The sequence below is a fragment of the Calypte anna genome, chromosome 19 (assembly GCF_003957555.1).
Source record: "Calypte anna isolate BGI_N300 chromosome 19, bCalAnn1_v1.p, whole genome shotgun sequence".
Taxonomy (NCBI): domain Eukaryota; kingdom Metazoa; phylum Chordata; class Aves; order Apodiformes; family Trochilidae; genus Calypte; species Calypte anna.
The window spans coordinates 5,689,119-5,708,847 of record NC_044264.1 but is presented as its reverse complement, the minus strand read 5'-3'; the positions used below and the strand labels follow the sequence as shown (position 1 = coordinate 5,708,847).

The window sequence follows — 19,729 nt, the reverse complement described above, 5'->3', positions numbered from 1 at the left end:
TTTTTAATGTTATTTTTCTTTCTTGGCTCTAAACTTGGAAGTATAGGCTTCTAAAAGTCTACGTTTTCATTTGTAAAGTGTCTTGCTAGCACTCGATGTCGTAAAACAAAATATTGGGTTCTCCAGTGTAGTGAAATTCCCTCCTGCTTCATGAGTTGTGTTTGCTTTGCTTTGCTTTAAATGTGTGCTTCCTTTTTAAATATAGTTTTCCAAGTTGCTGGCCATACCAGATTGTTTATATTTTTTAAAAGCCTTCTGCTTAGCCGTTATATTGCTCTTTATAGTACTGCTTAACCACATTGGTTTCTGTTGCTCTTTTTTCTTGCATAAACTTAGCTGGGATGAATTTCAAATGTGGTTTATCCAACTGTTAAGTATTTCCCACTTTTCTGCAATAGATTTCACATATGTTACAGAATTCCAAACCAAGATCTGGTGGACATATTGCCCTGTTTTTCCCTCAGAGTTAGAAATTGAGGGGTTTTGAAGCATTACACTGACAATATCTAGGTCACTGGCTCCAGCATGCTGCCTAGCCTCAAATCCATTTGTCATATTTAGCTTATTTCCAAGGATTAAGATAACTGTGGTCCATATATTTATTTTAAAAAACCCAACAAACTCTTAGTTTTGTGGTAATAAACCAAAAGGGGGGGAAAAAAACCCTGATCCTTTAGAGTTGGGAACTGCAAAAGGCTTCTTTTTTCTCCCTTCCAGAGGTCAAATTGTAGGCTCATGTAGCACACAGGTACATCCACTGAGCCTCTCTGCATTACAGGATTTACCCATGCAAGAATGTAGCTAGAATTTGGAATTAGGCTTTTGCACAGAGCATCTAGAAACTGGTATCTCCCTGCTAATCCTGTTCTCTTTTTAAACTTGTAGGACCAGAGTCAGAGCAGGTGTCCTGGAGGTGTCCTGTCAGTTGCTGTCTCTAACATCTCAGCAGGAAGAGGCAGAACTTGAGCTTCCTCATTTTGTTTCCCTGGACTGGGTGCCCAGTTCCACTGGGAAGTACATAGGACCCAATGTATAGTGAAGTTTTTATGCTACCCACCTAGTGACTGAGGCTGCTTGACTTTTACTGGGCTTTTTGCTCATGGTGGTGCCAAGATGTGACCTCCTTGGTGACCAGCTCAGTGGGCATATGCACTTAAAACGATCAGTGGGTCTGAGGCTTGGGTTTTGGGTCTGGTCTGTTGAAGGTCCTTGAGTTATGACCAAGTTACAGCAGCATGGAGTGTTTTCTGGTGGAGCATATTGGGGTTGTTGTATGCATGTTGGCAGAGGGATGTGATGAAGATGTGCCACAGAGAAGACCTCTAGCACATTCTCACTTTTCGTGAACTTTTTTCTCATAATCAGGTTTTTTCTTTTCCTTTCAGATGAGTAAGGGGAGCAGACAGTGCCAAATTCCTCTGGTGATTCCTTGCTTATAACCCCAAGTGACTTGGGCAATGGTGTGTGAGTGAAGGGTTTAGCCTTCAGGGCTTTATTTCATGTTTTGTGGAAATACTGCAGAAAAAGAATAAAGTGACAAGGAAGATTGAGCTGTGTTGGTTTGTGCACTGCTAAGTGACCCATTCAGTCTGTCGTGGTGACATTTGGAAGCACAGCACCAAGTACAGAAACTGGGATGGGAATAATGTGCTTGGACCAGGTTGGTCAGGGGGCTGAAGGCTGAACCTGTGCTTCATTCAGCCCAGCAGAAACTGTTGGTAGATAATCTGGCATTCATCAGATGATTAAAAAAAAAAAAAAAAAGTGTTTTGGGGAGGAAGTGAGGATACCTGCAAATAATTGTAAAGAAAAATATTTTAATAGGAGGAAAAGATAATTTGGTATTCAAATTAGGAGACTGAAATGGAAAAAGAGCATAGGAATGGCAGGGTAGAATTATATACACTGTGTCATTTGAAATGAAGGGTGACTGAAACTTAACCAGCCTAGACTGAAGTGCAAGATTAACCAGTATTTGAGTTAATTTTTTTTTTTTTTCATGGAGTAACTCAAAAAAGGGAAATCCAGTATCTTTAAATAGCAGGCAGGTGGAAATAAGCCTGGCCTTAACATGTCCAAGGTCTGTAACCTTCACTGGAGTCTGGAAGTTATTGGGAGGTTTTGTGCTGTTTGCCACTGCTGCTGTCCTGTGTAATGTGGGAAAGCCATGGATGCTTTTGAGTTGCAAGATGGGATCAGAAAGGTTGTAAGGCTTCAGTAAGGCTTCATTTGATGTTACTCAAGAGGTCCAGTTTCTGAATGCTTGGTGCTTTGTTCATACTGCTCCGTGGCCCAGCCATATGACATGAGGTACAGAAGACTTTTGATTTTTATTTCTGTGAGAAGCAGAACTCTTATTATGGTTCCTTTTTGTTTTGTGTTTTTTTTACAGAGGGAGCTCGATACCACAGCAACAATATTGGCTAACAGGCAAGATGAAAGTGAGCAGTCTAGGAAAAAACTTATTGAGCAAAGTCGTGAGTTCAAGAAAAACACTCCAGAGGTAAGGAGAAAAACTATTGCAGTTGGTTGAGTTTCTTGCAGTAGTGCCATTTATTAGGTCTGCTTAAGTGTTTGGGGTTTTTCTTCCTCCTAATGGTTTGTTGCCACGATTTTCTTCTCTGTATTGCTAAATCCACCATTTTAACTAAGTCTGCTGATCTTTGGCTTTCTCTTCAGGCAGTTTTTGCATTCTGTAAATAATGAAATATGAATTGATGTTTTTAGAGGAAGTGTGAACATTAGCCTTCAAACAGGCTTGCTCTCAATTTTATAATAATGTAAAACCTGGAGAACTGCAGAAAAAATTCTTCACTAATCCAGACTCTCTTAGCACTTGGATGTAGAAAGTGACATTGCAGTGCTTAAATAAATCTGTATCAAGGGCATAACTTCAAAGATGTTCATTTTTTAATCAAAAAATCAAACGAAGTTTTGCTGTTGATTTCACTGGAAATGCAACAAGGTCATTGCTGAGCTCTTTAGAACACCACTCAGGCAGCAGCTGGGGTGTGAATGGTGTCAGGACCCATGCAAAGCTCAGAAAGGTGAATATTGCCTGCAGGAAGCTGGGAGGATTTCAACTCTTCCATGTGCAGTGTGTGTGTGTCTGTCCCCATGTCTGCATCATTTTATATGAAAATACATCTAAACTCAGCTGATGAGTGCATAGCAGTGTGCAGGGCTTCCCTGTTTGGTTTGCAGAGTTTTTTCCTCCCCAGGAACAGCAATCTGTTCACCAGGAACGTTCTGGGCTTTCCAAGCCTGTTCCAGATAAGGGATACACAAGGATTGGTTCCTTCCAAGGATCTTCCATGGAGAGCAGCAGCAGCAAGCAGCTTTTCTAACATTTATTGCTGCTTCTTAAGGAGCAGATGCTGCTTTGCTTTCTGTTGGTACCGAGGGAGAGATGCTGGAGGAGCCTGACTTGGAGAGGGAATGTTGGAAGAGAAGGCTTTGTGGGACAAAAATCAGTTGTTGTGTGAAAAAGAAAATTTAGGGACTGCAGCTTTGAAGGGACAGAATTTATTTAAAAGGAGTAAAAGAACATGGAGAGTGACAACATGAGGAATGGGTTAATTCCTTCTGGAGAAAGGGATGAAAAGGAGGAAGGAGAGAAGTCAAAGTATACGTGGAGGATTTAGGAAATTGTACAAAATCCAGAAAATAAATAGGTTTCTGGGGCCACGTTTTTAAATTGCTTGCTATGAAGCTTACTTGAGTTTCCTGCCACCTTCCTTTTTTCATGGAAGGAAACGACAGATTCTTCAGAACGTGGCTATAGCTGCCAGCTCCTGGCTGATACCATGTTTACAGATTTGCTTCAGGAGGATTTCTTTTGGCCAATTTTATTTTTATGGAGCAGAAGGTTACTGTGGGGGGGAGACCCCAGAAACCTGAACGCTGCACTTCTAAGTGCATTGTGAGAGAGCCTGGGGAATTCAGTGGGAGTTGATGTGCAGAGGAAAATTACACACTCTCTATAGTTACTTCAAAGATATAATGTGGAAATTATAACCAATTAGTTCTCTCCAGTAAGCAAGACAGGGAAGTTAAATTATTTGATGCTAAGCTTTAAAGTATGATTTTATAAAATATAATTCTGTAGCCTCTATTCTCTTCCAAAACATTGTATGGAAAGTGCTTTATTCATTCAGGGATTAGGTTCAAAACAGTGGCTCTGAATATCCCCAGTGTTTGGGGGAAATTTGGATCTGTGCTGGATTTTACATCCTGATCTTGTGTCCTGGGACTCCTGTGAGGCCACATTCCTTTAGAAGCTTCCATGGATTTTTTTACATTCTTTTTCTCTCTCTTCTCTGCTGTCATGTTCTTTCTGCAGCTTTGGTTCTGAACAGCAACACAACCTAACTCTGCTTCTACTTTGTCTGACAGAATTAAACAATGAGAATGGAATCAAAGAATTAGAAGAAAGTGTCCAAGCTGTAATAATAGCCAAATATAGCAGTCTGGATGTGCAGTTACTGCTCCAGGAGACATGGAGAAGGGAGCTCAGATGTAGAGGGTCTGATAAAGCCACCCTTTCTTGCCCAAGGAGCTTGGTGTCACTTGGTGTCACAGATGTTGGGTGTGGAAGAGGCAAAACAGGGGTGAGTGAGGCAGTGTCCAGCTGTCCTGGCTGGAAAACTTCACCACTCCTCCTCTTCACATAAAAGTTTAAGTTTTTGTACTATACGTTCACCTTCAGCTGTTCTCTGCACTCCCCCAGAAGAAGGGAATTCAGTGGATGATTCCCAGACTGTCAAAGCTTTGAGAAGAAATGTGAAAATTAGAAGGCTTGACCTGAATTTCTCCAGAACTGCAACTTTGTTGGCAGCCTCCCCAATACGGTGAAAACATCCTTGGGGTGGACTGGAAACACAGTGAGCCACTGGCATTCCCAAACTGATACATGTGTGTTACTAAAACAAGAAACAGGCTCTTTTTAATGACAAAAAAAGAGTTCTGTCCTAGAAGACTACCTTGCATGCATCTTTCTTATTAAAAAACCCACAGAGTCACAAAGATGGAATTGTGTCAAATGTAACATTTTTGTTTCTTCTGAATTCCATTTTCCGTTTTCTTTTTCATGCTGAACACATCCCTGTCAGTGCAGTAGTGGTTTAGCCTGTTCCAGCATCTCTTTTCCTCTGCTGTAGCCAGTTTCACCATAAATCAGGACAGAAGTGTCAATTGCCATGACTTTCCTATCCACTGCTGTCTGGGGTGTCCTCTAGACTTTCCATAATGTCTGCTGCAAGCAATCTGCTGTGCAACAGAAAAGGATTTTAAAAAAAAATTACTAGTGAAGTTGAGGATATCTATACTTCTGCTTCTTTCTTACTTTAAGATGTGTGACAAAACTGTTTGGGTCATTTCTGCCTTCCTTGCAAATTCTTAAAATGAAGGCAAAAGAAATACAATATTTTAATTTTGTACAGCAAGGACTATAGGGCTTTTGGTATTTAAAAATGTTAAAATGCTATTTATGACTTGGCATAGTGGGGGACAGCTCTGGGAAGAAATATCTCATGTTTGGGAGCCTTATGAGAACAGAAAATCCAGTGGTTGTTACATGCAGAAACTTTTGGAAAGTTTCTTAATTCTTATTATTCCAAAAATAGTCTTTACCTCCTCATGTTTTAAGAGGTTATATCAGACCTGCTGCTCACAGACATTTTGGGGCATTCTCAGTCTCAATTTCTTTCATTCTGAGTAGCTGCTACAGAAGGCTGGGATTGGTCAAGAGACTGAAACACCAATTTATGTCTCTCTTCCTTGGAAGACATCTCAGAATATGTCATGTGAATTGCCACCCTGCATCAGATGATTATTTTGTTAGAGTGATAATTCCAGAACTGTTGTGACTCACTGTAATGCTTTTCAAGTGTTTTAACCACTGGTGAAATTCTTGGTCATGCATCATGTCCTCATAGGCCAGTCCTGGTGTGAATGAGCAAGTGTTTGCATGCCCCTCTTCCTCACTGTTCTTGCCCTTTACTGTTTCTGGGTTGCAAATGTTCTCTGTTGGTGAGATTTAGAAAGTCAAGATCACCTTGAGATGCTCAAAGTGACATCTGTGTTTTGTAAAGAAAATTATTAAAAAAAAAAAAAAAGACACATCAGCAAAGTTATGGAAGGACATGGGAGGACCTTTAAACATCCAGCAACATGAGTATGTTCTCAAATAAACAGCTATAAAATGTCTTAGCAAATGGAATACTGGAAGGTGCCAGAAAACAAAATCAGTGAGCATATGAAAAGCAGATCTTAACACTGACTGAGTCACTGGGGCTGCTTCCTGACCTCAGGCACTTTGATAAAGAAATAGAAGTTGTGCAGTGGAACAGTGATGCTGCCACTGAGGGCCATCCAGTTGTTGCCCTGAGCTCCTGTGTGAGTGTGAGAACAGAAATTGGTGCAGCTGCTTTCAGTGTATTTGCACCATGTATCTCTTGGTACCTGAGCTGTTGCATTGTCCCCATCCTGCTTGGTGTAATTTCTGTAGTGCCACTGCTGCAAAAGAGAGAGAGAGAGAGAGGTGAATCCGTGGAATTTTTTGTTACAAAAGTATTTCTTTTCTTCCTAGTTTATATTCTAGGATAATGTGCATTTTGAAGATCTTTTTTGTTTGTTTCTTTGGCAGTATGAAACCTCCCAACATTGTAATTGTTGGTCATAACTAACTGAAGGAATGAACATAGTTAGTGTGCAAGGGCTCAATTTTGAAAAATTTTAAATTCTGAAATTCTTAATCTCCAGTGTTTCTGGATCATTCCATTGATTTATCCTGCATCTTCAGCAGAAGGTAATCTAATCAAGCTTAGAAAAAGGAATATTAATTCTGCTGGTTGAAAGCTGAATTAGTCCTTGAAATGAGAAGAGTCTCTTTCTGCATGTCAGCAGTGAATTGTGCTTCTTTCCCAACAACTTTGCACAGTCAGCTTTGGTCCAGCCTGTGTAACCAAGTGGAAACAAAATCATGCCTCAAAAAGCTTCTGAAAATATCAAGTCTGTTTGAAGTTGAAGCTCTCACTGTGTCTGAAGGGGTAAATATTGATTTGCTGCCATCTAGAGCTGGGTTGTTCTTGTCCCTTTTCTTTCTAATTTTTTTTTGTTGTTTTTCCCAGTGTGCCTGACTGCACATAGTGTGTGAATGTTCCTTCCTCCCCTTTGCCAGGAACCCATGGGAGGGAATCCTGTTAATTTTGGGTTCTGAGTATGGAAAAACATAGATAACCTATGTATGTAAAACAGCATAATACAACTAAATGCAGCTGATACAGTTTGTAAATGGTAAGTGTCTGGTGCATGGTAGGGAATAAAAAAATTACCATCTTTCTAAGAACTTCCTGGCTTATTACTGAAAAAATATTTCAGGAAAAAGATGAGAAAGAGAAATGCTGCCTAAGTTCTTCCTTCCTTCTCTCTTCCCATGACTTTGAAATGGAGATTTTAGGACATTTTTGTTAAGAAGAAATGAATCTACAGTTAAGCAGCTTGTTCACAAAGAATCTGTTGCAATTTTCAGAATCTTCATATATTTAAAAACTCTGCAGAAGGCTAAATGCATGGGATACTCTCCTTGGCTAAAACATCATCACAGTTTCCTTCTATAGTAAACAAAATTGTGAGAACAGAGAAGGATGACTTATCTTTCAGGTTTGGAACAAAGATTAATGTCTCTCCTACAGGATAATGCTATGTAGGTGCCATGTCTTTCCTGTTGATGTTTTTATTGAATATAACTTTTCTGCAGAGGTTCTGTTTGCATGGTGAATAATGCTTATGATAGCTTGTACTACATGGGCTTGGTATTTCAAAAGCTAAATGAAGTGATAGTTTATTAATTCAATGTAACATTTTGCAGGAAAATAACATTATATGGCTCCATATATTAAAATATAATGTAAAACTAGTCTTGTGGAGTCAGTTAAATCAGATCAGACCTTATCCTGGAGGTCCCTTATTCATGAGTCCTCAATAATTTTCTTGTCATTATTTAAAACATATTTGACTTTAACATATTCTAATTGTTAACAGGAAAAACATCAGTGTTTCTGACATGCTTTTCTCCAATATGTTCTCTTGCTGCTTTTTCACTTTAGTGGAAGGGAAGGAACAATAAGAGAATTGTCCTTTTCTAGGGTTCCCATAAAACTGACCTCCATTTTTCTGCACATTGGCCACTGGCACCCCCAGAGCCTACAGAACCTACAGAATTTCTGTTGAGGGCTTAAGAAGGTCCTGGGGATTCTTGGTATGCAGGATGTCATGGGTAACTGTAGCTGGACAGAAGCATTTGTAGAGGTCTGAAATATAGGAAAAACCCAAATGTTGAAGTAGTGATGGCACAGCACATGTTACTAAGCAGAGAAGCTTATTTAGAATAATTTTTCTGAAACCACATGAGCTGAGACTCTTAGGATGACTATCTTTGTCTCCATTAAAAAAAAAATCCTTAAATTGATTTCCTGCAACAGATTTACTTCAAGGGTATTTTTATAAAGCTGAAAATAAATGGGTGATTACTTCTTCATTCAAGAGTTCCAAAAGTATTTGAGAGGGAAACACATCTGATTCAACTCAACGTGTTGAATAGGTGAAGAAATTAATTGCTCTGAAGTCACTTGCTCCTAGTCATTTAGATTTATTCTATTTGAGCATTTTCTGGCCAAACATGCTTGACAGTTGAAGAATGTGTTTTTCTTCTAGCAACATCAGTTGCAGGTATTGGATTTCAGTTGTGTCAAGGGTGCTGTATTTTCCATTGCAGAAAAGGAGAAAGGAATATTTTTGGCATTACTGTGGTTTACAAAGGGACCCACTTGTAAGCAAATATTTACAGATTAATCTCTCTTGTTAAACATTCGATGCTACTGTGAATTTCTGTTGTCACTAAGGAGGAAACAATGCAAAGCAAATAGTTTGTTTCTCTCAAGTTGTACTTGCCTTTGCTTGAACTTTTCTACATTGACCCATTTGGAAGTTGGCCAGAGCAAGGGACTGGGGAGGGGGAAGGCTGAGGAGGGGAGGACTGAAAGAGGAGAAGGTTTTCAAGGGTGAAACTTGAAGGAAAAAACTTGATCTTACTTGGCATTTGCCATCCTTCCTCCTGAAGAGTGGTTGTACTTTAAATAAGTGTGCATTAAGAGTAATTTACTGCAAGCACATTGACTGCTGTAAGCTCTCCTATTAAAAAAAGGACCCAAAATAGCCCAACTTTCTGCAGGACTGGTCTTTTGTAGTCAACTTTCTTTGAAGTCTTTAGGTAAATTTTTAGGAGGAGAAGTGTTTGTAAAATGCTCTTAAAATCTATTTTCTTCCAGAAATGTTTAGTATGTGGAGCTTCCTTAAACCAAACCAAAAAAAAAAAAAGAAAAAGGAGGCTTCCTGGTAACCATTTTAAAGTAAATTAAATGGCTTATGAGAATTAAAGCAGTTGAGAGCCATTTTTGTTTTAGAATTCTTTTTGCATTAACACATTTGCAGTGTTGATGAATATATGGAAAAATGAAATTGTGCTTCTATCCTGCCGTGTCTCCAATGTGACAATAAATCAACTTTTTTTCCTTTTAAAATGTCTGGCCTAGTAATTTATGTTTGCATAACCCATTACTAAATTCATGGTAGGTGTTTTAGTTGGCAGGCACAATTCCAGGGATTCAGTGGACCTATTTTAATACTGAGCTTTTGTTACTGTTCATTATTATGTGTAGAAATACATGTATTTTCTTAATTATAAAAAACTGTCTTGCTTTAACTTTGTATCTTCTCTTAGTTCCTCAACACAAATTATGCTTTAAAGCTTTGAAAGAATGAAAGCTTTTTAGACTTGACTGAAGAAATGGGTTTACCAGGTTGTATTTTTTTTGTTTTGAAAAAACAAAACCAAAACACAAAAATAGTGATAAAGTGCAAGAAGTTGTGATGTATCCCTGCTGCTATTTATAATTTTTGATTATTCTTTTTATTTTATAGTTCAGTTGTAAATATTTAGGCCAGCATCAAGACAGTATGCAAATAAAATAAGTTTTATTAATAACCATTTTCTGGACCTTGGTCATAAATATGTATGACTCACATAGGAATAAACCCACCCAATAAATATAAAAGCCATACAAAACCATTAACATTTTTTAATGGACTTGCAGATGGAATAATTTAATGCAATTGTAGATACTCAGGGTCCAACTCCTGTAACTGTTTCTCATCTGCTTGAAAGCTTTCATCTGAAATGTATTGCTGCCATTCATGATTGCACCTTGAATCTGTTTAAAGCCATAAAATTGTGGTTTCACAATTTTTTAAGCACTAATGCTTATTTATGGCTGTATTTCTGCATTTTTTTTATAAGTACAGAGGTGGTTATTTATCTGTTGAACAGAGACTGACTTTTTAAGAAGGAAGTTCTTGGAAGCAGTGTCCCAGTGCCCAGTGTTCAGCAGTGAAGATGGGGTTGGAAATCAGCTTTATGCCTTTGCTGGGCTGGTCTGAGATGTTTGTCCAACACAGGAGCTATACCAGGTTATGCAGACCCCTGTGCTTGGAACATCAGTTCATTGCTTACTGCTCTTCTGAAGCAGACTGAAGCTGCTAAGGAGCAGCCTGAGCTCAGGCTCTTCTGCCTAAAAAATGTTTTTTTTATCTTGTGATTTTCTGAAATACAGCAAGCAATGAAAAATATAATCTGCTCCAGTTGGTACATAAAACCAATCCAGTTTGTTGAACTGGCTACTGTAGATACAGCATCTCTGCATCTTGTAATAACTTCTAGTTTTAGTGGTTTGCTAAATGTAATTTTTTTCCTTACCTGTAATAGCTGTGCTTTAAAGTATCCTGAGGTGCATGTTGGGTTCAGCAGTTGGTTTGTTGGAGGTGGGAGAGTATTGGGGATCTTCTAATGGGCAGGATATCACAAAATACATTCTTGTGTATAGCCTGAATGGTGACAAATGAGCTGCTCTGTGAGGAGAGAGACTTATTCTGGACTTGTAAAAGCTCATTTTAAACCAAAGCTTTCCTTTAGGGCCAGATAGTGCTGGGAGTGCTTTTTAAAAACGCCGGAATGTGTTAAGACTTCTCAGTCCTGTTTGTCAGAAGTGATTTGAACTCCGAGGAGCTGAACTCTTCAGCACTTTCAGTGCACTTTAGGACATGTCTACACCTGCAGTGCAGCTTTGCTAAGTCTGCTGGTATGACCATGGGTTTCAAATGCAGCTTAATGTGTTCCCTGGCTACCACCCTTGGCTGTCAGAAGCCTGCGACTTCCTTTCAAGCTGTCTGGCTGAGAAGAGCTTAGGGGACTGTGCTGGACTGCCAGTTGGAAATGCACAGCTCTCTGAAGGCTTCATCAGGCAAATTAACCTGTTGCTGATTAGCCCCTTTGCCTCTGACTCCTGCTGATGAGCTGCTGAAGAAAGAACTGGAGTGGCCAACTCAGAAGCATTGGGTTTTTAGTGAAACAAGAAGCTGGAGGTAGGCTTGGGGCTGCCATCACCTGCAGCAGGTTGGCAGGAGCCAGGGCATCTGAAATAACTGCAGTGACCATCAGAACACTTCAGTCACTTGGCTATCCTGACATCCTACCCATTGCTCTGGGTGCAGGCTTGGCAAGGCACTGGGCAGAGCTCAGACTTGCACATTCCTCTGACACTTTGCAGCAATCCATTCCTGCTGTCGAGGCATGTGAAGGTTTTGAGCATGGAGAGTGTGTGTGGGCAAGTCTGCTGCTGCTTCTGTGAGGAGGAAAGGGAGAAGAACTCTCAGATTCTTGAAATGCATTTCTCTTCTCTGTTAGAGATGCAGGCAGAACAATTTGCTAGCTTGAAATGAAGAACAACAGTAAAAGTTAATCCTGTTTTGGCATTATTACTTCCAGTTCTGGTCCTCTCACTGTGCTGTGTCCTCTGTGGGGACATCTGACAGCACAGAGCAGGTTCCAGCACCAGCCTGAACCTGGACTTGACAGGAGGGATGCTGATGAGATGGGTAATGTTATAGTCATGTGAATGCTGAAACTGGGTTTAAAGTCAAGAACTGAAGGTGGACAACAGCAGACAGCAGCCATGCAGCACTGCCTGGGGGTGAGATGCCTTTAAGCCTTTGCTGTCTTCCTGCAAACAACACATTGCCCACAGTGCACTTGGCTCATCCCTGCAGTTAAAATAAGGGCAGCAATAAAGAGATGAAGTGCTGTTTTGTTAGGAAAGAGAAGACATTTTTTAGTAAAATAGTTTTAAAAAATATACAAATCAGGTAACTGGTTGAAGTAGTTGTTCAATTAATGGTTGATAAAGCAATAAGCCAGTTTAAAATGTACTTTCAGTTACAGGAAAAAGCATATATTAAGCTCAGCTGTTGAGAGGATTATCTCTGCTAAACACACTCATTTTACATGAGACCAAAATAGATCCTTAAAAAAATTAATAATGAAATAGGTCTACAGCTGATAGATTTCCTTCATACCTGTGTTGTGGGATGCTCATCATCTTTTTCAGGAATTTTAAGTGTTGAAGGAATGAAGTCAAAGCTGCTGCTTGTCTTTGAAATGGATGCCTCTTTGATAAGCCTCTGATCTCTCTACCCTGACTCGTAGCAGCAGATTCAAACACTGATTGTAAAATTGGGAGACTAAAATGTAGCCATGACAGCTTCAAACACTCTGTCTCTCTGTCAGATTCAATGCACAGGACATTGCCAGGAGTTAAAACGATGCAAAATTAAAGTAGCCTACTAAATTTACCTGCCATGGAGAATCCACAAAAGAGCTGCCACTTCTAATCCTCAAATTCACTTCAAATTATTATTTTTTCAAATTGGACTCCCAGATCTCTTCAGCTCAAGCTGTTGTACAGATTTGAAAAGCTGTCTCTTCTTGTCAGATCACTGGTTTAATAATAATAATATCTTGCTTTTAGATAGTCCTTTTTATCCTGCAGCTTCCCAAAGCACTTTACAAGCTTTATATATACAAAATCATGCACACACCTCTTGGGTGGTTGGTGCTGCTCAGCTGGAGAGGTGGCTGGCAGCTTGTTACCCTTGTGTTCACGTAAAAGCCTGGAGAGAAAAGGAAAAGAGAAAAAGATGTTCACAGTTCACCCCAAGAGATGGCATCTTCATCTCCTGTGACTCAGCACTGGAACCAGTGCAGGGATCTTCTTTGTGCCCCCCAAAACTGGGGACACAGTAAAGAAAAACCTTCCCTCTGTTCCTGCAAACCCAGTGCTTGTTGTGTTTCATGTTTAGATTTTGCTGTACCCATAATCTGAAGAATACCTCAGCCTCTGTAATTTGGGTAAGCAAGAGGAGGAACTTGGCATGATTTCTTTCAAAAATGGACGTGGGAAAATACAGATACTTTTGAAACTGCAGTTTGGATCATGTCCAGCCTTATAACTTTTAAAAAATAATCCTGAGTTTTGTGCTCTAGATACCATCAGAGAGCATTTATGTGTCCAGATTGACATAAAATTATCTTGCCTTGTTACCTACCATGTGGGGGGGCAGGGGATGCAAAGAAGGCTGCTCCTCCACATGGAGGGAAGAGGTTTTACTTCAAGGGTTCTTGAGAGGCAGGAAGGGAAAGACAGAGACCCAGACGTGGTCTCAGAGGCCTTAAAGATGTGGAAAAAAAGGAAGTGTATATCCATAGACACTAATGCTAATGGACATGATCCTGTCTCTGGCTGTAAATTATTGAGATCCTGCTTCTGTCTGGTAATGCAGCTTAATCAGAGTCAGTTTTACTGCTTTGACCCCATAGGGAACTGCCTAATTTCATGTTTTTACATTTTGTGTAGTCACTGTACTGGGAATCCTTGTATTAAGCCTCCTAGTGGTATTTTGAAGAGCCATCCTGGTAGGTTTGCCTCAAAAACCACTATCAGACAGCTCCAGTTCATGCCATGGCTTTTTCCTGCATTCCTTCAGTTGGTGATCAGCTCAGAAGATGCAGCTTTGCACAGCAGTTTGCACTTCTAAACTCTAATCAGGACCTGGAGTTACTGCAAACATCCCTACACCACCATTTCTTGACCCAAATCCCCTAAGGCAAACTACTGCTGAGGGCTGCCCTGTGCAGAGGACCTCTGTCTACAACTCCTGCATTTGCAGCCTTTTCACATTACAGCTTTTGCTTTTGTATCTCTGTAAATGAGATGCTGGTGACTTTGCACCACCTTTCCCTCCTCACAGCCTCTTTGTCACCTCATGAGCCATAACAGCTCTGAAGCAGGAGGAAACCTCTACCAAGTGTTACACAGATGTGCAGGTGTGGTAAGGGCCAGTTATTGGGACTGTCCAAATGCAGAGCTCTGGCACAGTATTTTGTAGCTCCTGGTGGAAGATTTTTACAAAACTGTGCATTGTGGCATAGCATGAGGGCTCACCTTACCTATCCAAATGCTGCTGCTGCCCACAGGAAGTGCTCACACAATCCATCTTCCGTTATTCCATTATGGATGGTCATTTAAGTTTGTCCTTGTGCCAGCCTGAAGAAAACTTTTACCTTTATGTAGTATGGGTGACATCAGGAGGCACTTCAGGGTTGGTGCTGCTGCAGGCATCACCCATCTTCTGCCTCTGGAAGTAAAAGACACAAAGTTTGTGTGTAGTTCCCAAAGAGATCTACTCCTCTGTCTTGTTTAAATTCAGTGTCTGAAGCAAGCAGTGTGGGAAGACTGGCACTGAGGTGGATTTTTATGCATGCTGATGGCAGGGTGAGCAGGGCTGTGACATCTTTCAGTTCAGTAACTACCATATCTTTATTCTCTTAGCCTAGTCTGCAGGTTTCTTAAAGGGATTACACTCCCAAGCCTGGGACTTAAAGCTAGTTTTAATGAGTTTGATGAGCCCATGTAGCAGACATGCACAGAAGCCTGCATGTCTAAACAGCATTTTTAATAGCAATTCCCTCTGCTGGGGAGATTAGCAAGCTTAGTGCTTTGAGGGCATCTTCCCCAGTGGATGGGGGCACATAAAGACAAGCTCTACTGAACAGTAATAGTCTTTGCCAAAAAAATCAGTATCTTTAGACTTGAAGTTGCAGCTCATTGGGGTTAGAGCTGTCTTTGTTCTTTTTCAGCACTGAGGTGTGAGGAGTTGGGTGGGCAAGTGAAGTGCTGTTGGATGCTGAGCTGAATCTCTGTAGGCTCTTACCATAAGTTGCTCACCACTGTCCTTTGTGGAGGATTACTACTTGCTGATCTCACCTTAAGTGATCATTTGCTGAAAAAAAACCACCCAGCCTTCAAGATTATTTATTAAAGCCAAGTAATTTGTGTATTCATATTGTTTACTTAAATTTCCATTGAAATTCTTTACCTGTGAGATAGCAAAAAGGCACTCAAATGTGCTGCATGTGTGTGGGTCTCTGTGTTTTTATATTTATGTGTGTGTGCACACTTAAAAGTAGTTCTATAGATACGGTTCATCCATAGGTGAAAGCATAAATGGTATCTTAGAGCTACAGTTAGTGCTACAGTATCTCTCCAGTGGCCTGTGTCTCAGCAATAGTGTTAGCACGTTTTTAGATGTGTGAATAGCTGTAAAAGAAATTCTTATAAAATAGAATCTCATGAGGAACTTTTACATGAGCAATAACAGGGTCCAAGTAGTAAGGTTATATGGTATGTTTTATAGGGTATTTGACTCTTAACCTGGTGCTGGTCCAAAATTAAATATTGCTGTTCTGTTTTCCAAATCTGTGATTTTTTGAGCAAGGAAAAAAAGATTTCTTCTTTGAACAGAAGTTGACTGTTCTCAGTAGTTTCTCATTTATTGTTTGCATTCTTTTCAGTTCTGTAGAAGAGGGTGAAAAAGTGTTTTGTCTTGGGTTTTCTCCTGGCAATACAAGTAGTTGCCAAATGCTTAGATATGGCATCATCTGCAGCATTTAAGAATAAACGGATACTTAAGAGCTAATGGCATCTCTCTGTTTCTTTTCTTCAGTGATGATTTGAAGGAAGAGAAAATGGTTCACAAGTCCTGACTTGTTGCTGCCAAATAGGAAAGTCTGTAATTGAAACTTTGGCACTACTTGCACGCCCCTTTCATAAGAATTTGCTTTTTACCTTGTAGGATTAAAACCACTGGAAGTGAAGAGCAGTCAGGTGTAAATGATGTTATATAAAATTTTATTGCTAAACCTGTGCTGTGAAGAAAGAAAGTTTTAAAAAATGAAACTAATAAATTAATTTTACCAATGTATTGATTCTCTTGCTCTCAGAGTAGGAAAATTGGTAATTAGTATTCCAGAAACTCGGTCATATAGGAAGTTTTATCTGTTGTCAGACACATTATAATTTATACATTGTATAAAACCTAATGTGTTCCAGGCTTTGATATTCTTTAATCTGATATTTTTACATTTATGCCAGGAATCAGATTTTAATCTTGGGATTAATTAATTGCCAAATAGTAAGTAGATATACTTGTGGCTTCTATGCTGCTGGTCCCCTTCTCCCCTCTTCTTCTTATTTAGGAACAAACCCTACATATGTAGTATGGATTTTATACACTGATCTACAGTCACTAATGGTGCTAACAACAGGTTGGTCTTTGTCTAATAGAAGATTGAGTAAAGAAACCCCTGGTGTTTGGTCTTCAGTACATTCCCTTTTATAAGCTTAACTTTCTGGAGACAAAGTAAGAGGAAGGTATTTAAATCTATGAAAAAGAGATTTATGAGAAATGTGGTGACTTTTAGTAGATAAAAAGAAAATACTAACCTTACTATCAGTGGGTAGATAAAAAAAAGAAAAGATGCTTAGCAGATAAAAAGCATGACATTTATATGTTTAAAAACAGGGTCTTGCAGGTTGGGATCTTTGGTTGGAGGCTTTCCAAAGCTGGATGACTAAGTAAGAAAAGACAACTCCCAAAGCTGCTGGGTGGAGTTCCTAGACTGGTACCAACAAATTCCCAGAAAGGGAAACAATTGCTCCTTAATTGGAATTATTTAATCCAAAGATTATTCACTTATCGATACTCTAAAAATATCTTAAATAGCTTCCCAGAATTCTTAAGCACAGTTGTAGTTTTAATTGGGATAGGAATGCTCTCCTTGTACAGTGATGACAGATGTACCACAGGATGCTTTTGAAGTATTTCTTTAGTATTTAAGAGCAAAAAGGGAGATTAAAGGTGAAAGAAATGGAAAATTAAACAAGATGCAGTATAGCACAGACTCTTGGCCTTTAAGAAAACACTGGGAAAGTTTAAAATGGGATAAAAAGCTTGAATTTAAAGGTTCAGGGAAAAGTTGTTTTTTGTTTTGGTTTGGTTTTCTTTTTAATATTTCCCTTTCTGTATTGCTGGACTGTCTAGAATTGCTTTTTTTGGTGACATATTGTGATAAAATACACACTTTTCTGTATAAGTAACTTGACTTTTCTCAGTAGCTCCTGTAAAGTGTTGTGTATTCTGCTGAAGCTGTGGGTAGATGTCAGATTTTTATGTGCAATGTGACCTAGCAAGCCTGTGTGAAAGAGGAGGAGCAGCAAGTATTGCTTTAATATTTGTAAAACACTTTGTAGATAGACTTCTTCTGGATAGAACAGATTGGTGGAAGTCTGTGTCCTGCTTTTTAAGATTTCAGCTGCACCTTTCTGTTGTAGTTCCCATGTATGAGTTAATTAGGAGGTAGCTCTTGATCAGCTGATGAGAACATTAAACATCAGAGATTGTTCTCCACACAAAATTAGATATTTTCTTCAAAAATAAAATTCCAGAGGTTGATCATTTCTATGGTTTGTTTTGCTTTCTTTCTTTCTTTCTTTCTTTCTTTCTTTCTTTCTTTCTTTCTTTCTTTCTTTCTTTCTTTCTTTCTTTCTTTCTTTCTTTCTTTTCTTTCTTTTCTTTCTTTCTTTCTTCTTTCTTTCTTCTTTCTTTCTTTCTTTCTTTCTTTCTTTCTTTCTTTCTTTCTTTCTGTTGTTGTTGTTGTTGTTGTTGTTGTGTTGTTGTTGTTGTTGTTGTTGTTGTTGTTGTTGTTGTTGTTGTTGTTGTTGTTGTTGTTGCTTAAGAGCAGGAAGTGTCAAACATAAATGTCCAAGTTCCTGTCTACAAGTAGCACTGTAATTGAAAATATATGCTGCAAATAGCTGTAGGATCAAAGTTTCATTTTTATTTGTTGACCATCAGGATATCTCTAAGTGATAATTTATCCTTAAGCTGAAAAAGATTGGTGCTCAGTGCATTATTGATCAGAGTGTTGCATGCTTTATAAAACAGACTGCAAAAGGCAGAGATTTCATGGACAAGGAGGTGTCATTTTCCATAGCTCACGTGTCCAATCTTCAGTCTTAAGAATTCTGAGCAAAATTGAGAAGTGCTCTGAGAATCAAATGGGCAGAAATTAAATCTCTTTCAGGGAAGTCAAATGGTTTCTCCTGGCTTGCATGTACTGCACCAGCATCTCTCTTCATTTTGCCATCTCTTTCCTCAACCTGCACCTTTTGGTGTCAATTCTGATTGTGATTGATCAGATCAGTATCTCCATAAGTCTCATAAAGGTCTATCTGTTAATCCTTAGGAGAGGTTCAATGGCTTAGGTTTCTGTTGTTGTTGTTGTTGGGTGGTGTTCTCTTTACATGGAGGTGGTTCAAGTCTTAGTATTGTTTTTGTCAGCTTGGTAGTCTTGAGTAATTTTGGTGGCATATTTATACAAGAAGTCAGTTTATGTACTCCATCACTAAGGCTTGTAGTTATTATGGCTACTTCTCTTTAATCCATATAAAACAGCAAAGGAGAAATGCACAGGAGAGGCAAAAAATGGCAAACCAAACTTCTGGGTAGACTTTGCTGGTTTAAGCAGATCCCTCTGCAGTGGGTTTCATCCCACACTGCCCACCTGTGCTTATTGCATGTGGATAGTTTTTACATTGATGCAGTTTTGGTTTTCCTTGTGCTTAAAAATGACTCATTTGAGACCTGGCAAATTTATCAAGTTCCCCTTGGGTGGGATTATTTGCACGTGCTTGTGTAGCACAATGTGCAAAAGTTGAAGCTTGCAGGATAAAACTTCCTCTAAAAACTGAACAGCACAAGTGGAGTTGCTGTGCTGATTCTTCCCCTTGCAGCAAAAGGGCACAGTCCCTGCCTCAAGTTTTCCTTCATCTGAGGAGACTGATTGTTTGTGGTTGCATTGAAAACATCAGACAACCCCACAGCTTTTCCTTTCCCCTAATTTGACCCTAAAGAAAGTTGCCTGAAGTTCTTGCTTTTCTCATTGACTGAAGTGAGCAGGTCCAAACAGGACTCTCAGATTTCACCAACTGCCTTATTCTGGGTTAGCTCCATCTTATCATGTGCAAGCCTGTTATTGGCCTCAGAGCTGGAAGTGCAATATTCCCCACGTAGAGGTATTTGGGAATGTTTTTCATAAAAGAATTGTCTTGCAGTGCCAGTTGATCAAATTAGACTTTCCATGGGAAGATGCCCTGATAAAGTTTTACCTGGGAATAGTTACTCCCAGACAATTTGTCCAAGGTGAAGGAAATGATCTGAGCTGAGGTCTGGGTTGATGATCTGGATGCTTGTCTGTAAGTAGGGGGATGTAGGTAAAGATCCCTTTGCATAAGGGATGCTGTGGATTTAAACAAAAGATTTAACACTGATCTACTGAGTTAGTTTCTACTGTGAACGATTTTCCATGTGCAGTGCAAAGAGGGTGTGTGGCTTTGAACTCAACGACTAACCCTAACAGTTCTCTTGAATTATAATTTAT

At 39.4% G+C, this 19,729-nt stretch overlaps 1 protein-coding gene across 9 annotated transcripts in view; it reads left to right on the top strand.

Moving 5' to 3' along the window:
• The window catches only part of CUX1 (cut like homeobox 1), a 264,508-nt gene that overhangs the window by 46,981 nt on the left and 197,798 nt on the right, over positions 1-19,729 (top strand). For all 9 annotated transcript variants that reach the window (XM_030462583.1, XM_030462581.1, XM_030462584.1 and 6 more), the window contains exon 2: positions 2,393-2,503. In XM_030462583.1, the coding sequence (XP_030318443.1) occupies positions 2,393-2,503 (111 nt within the window). The remainder of the gene's footprint in view (positions 1-2,392; positions 2,504-19,729) is intronic.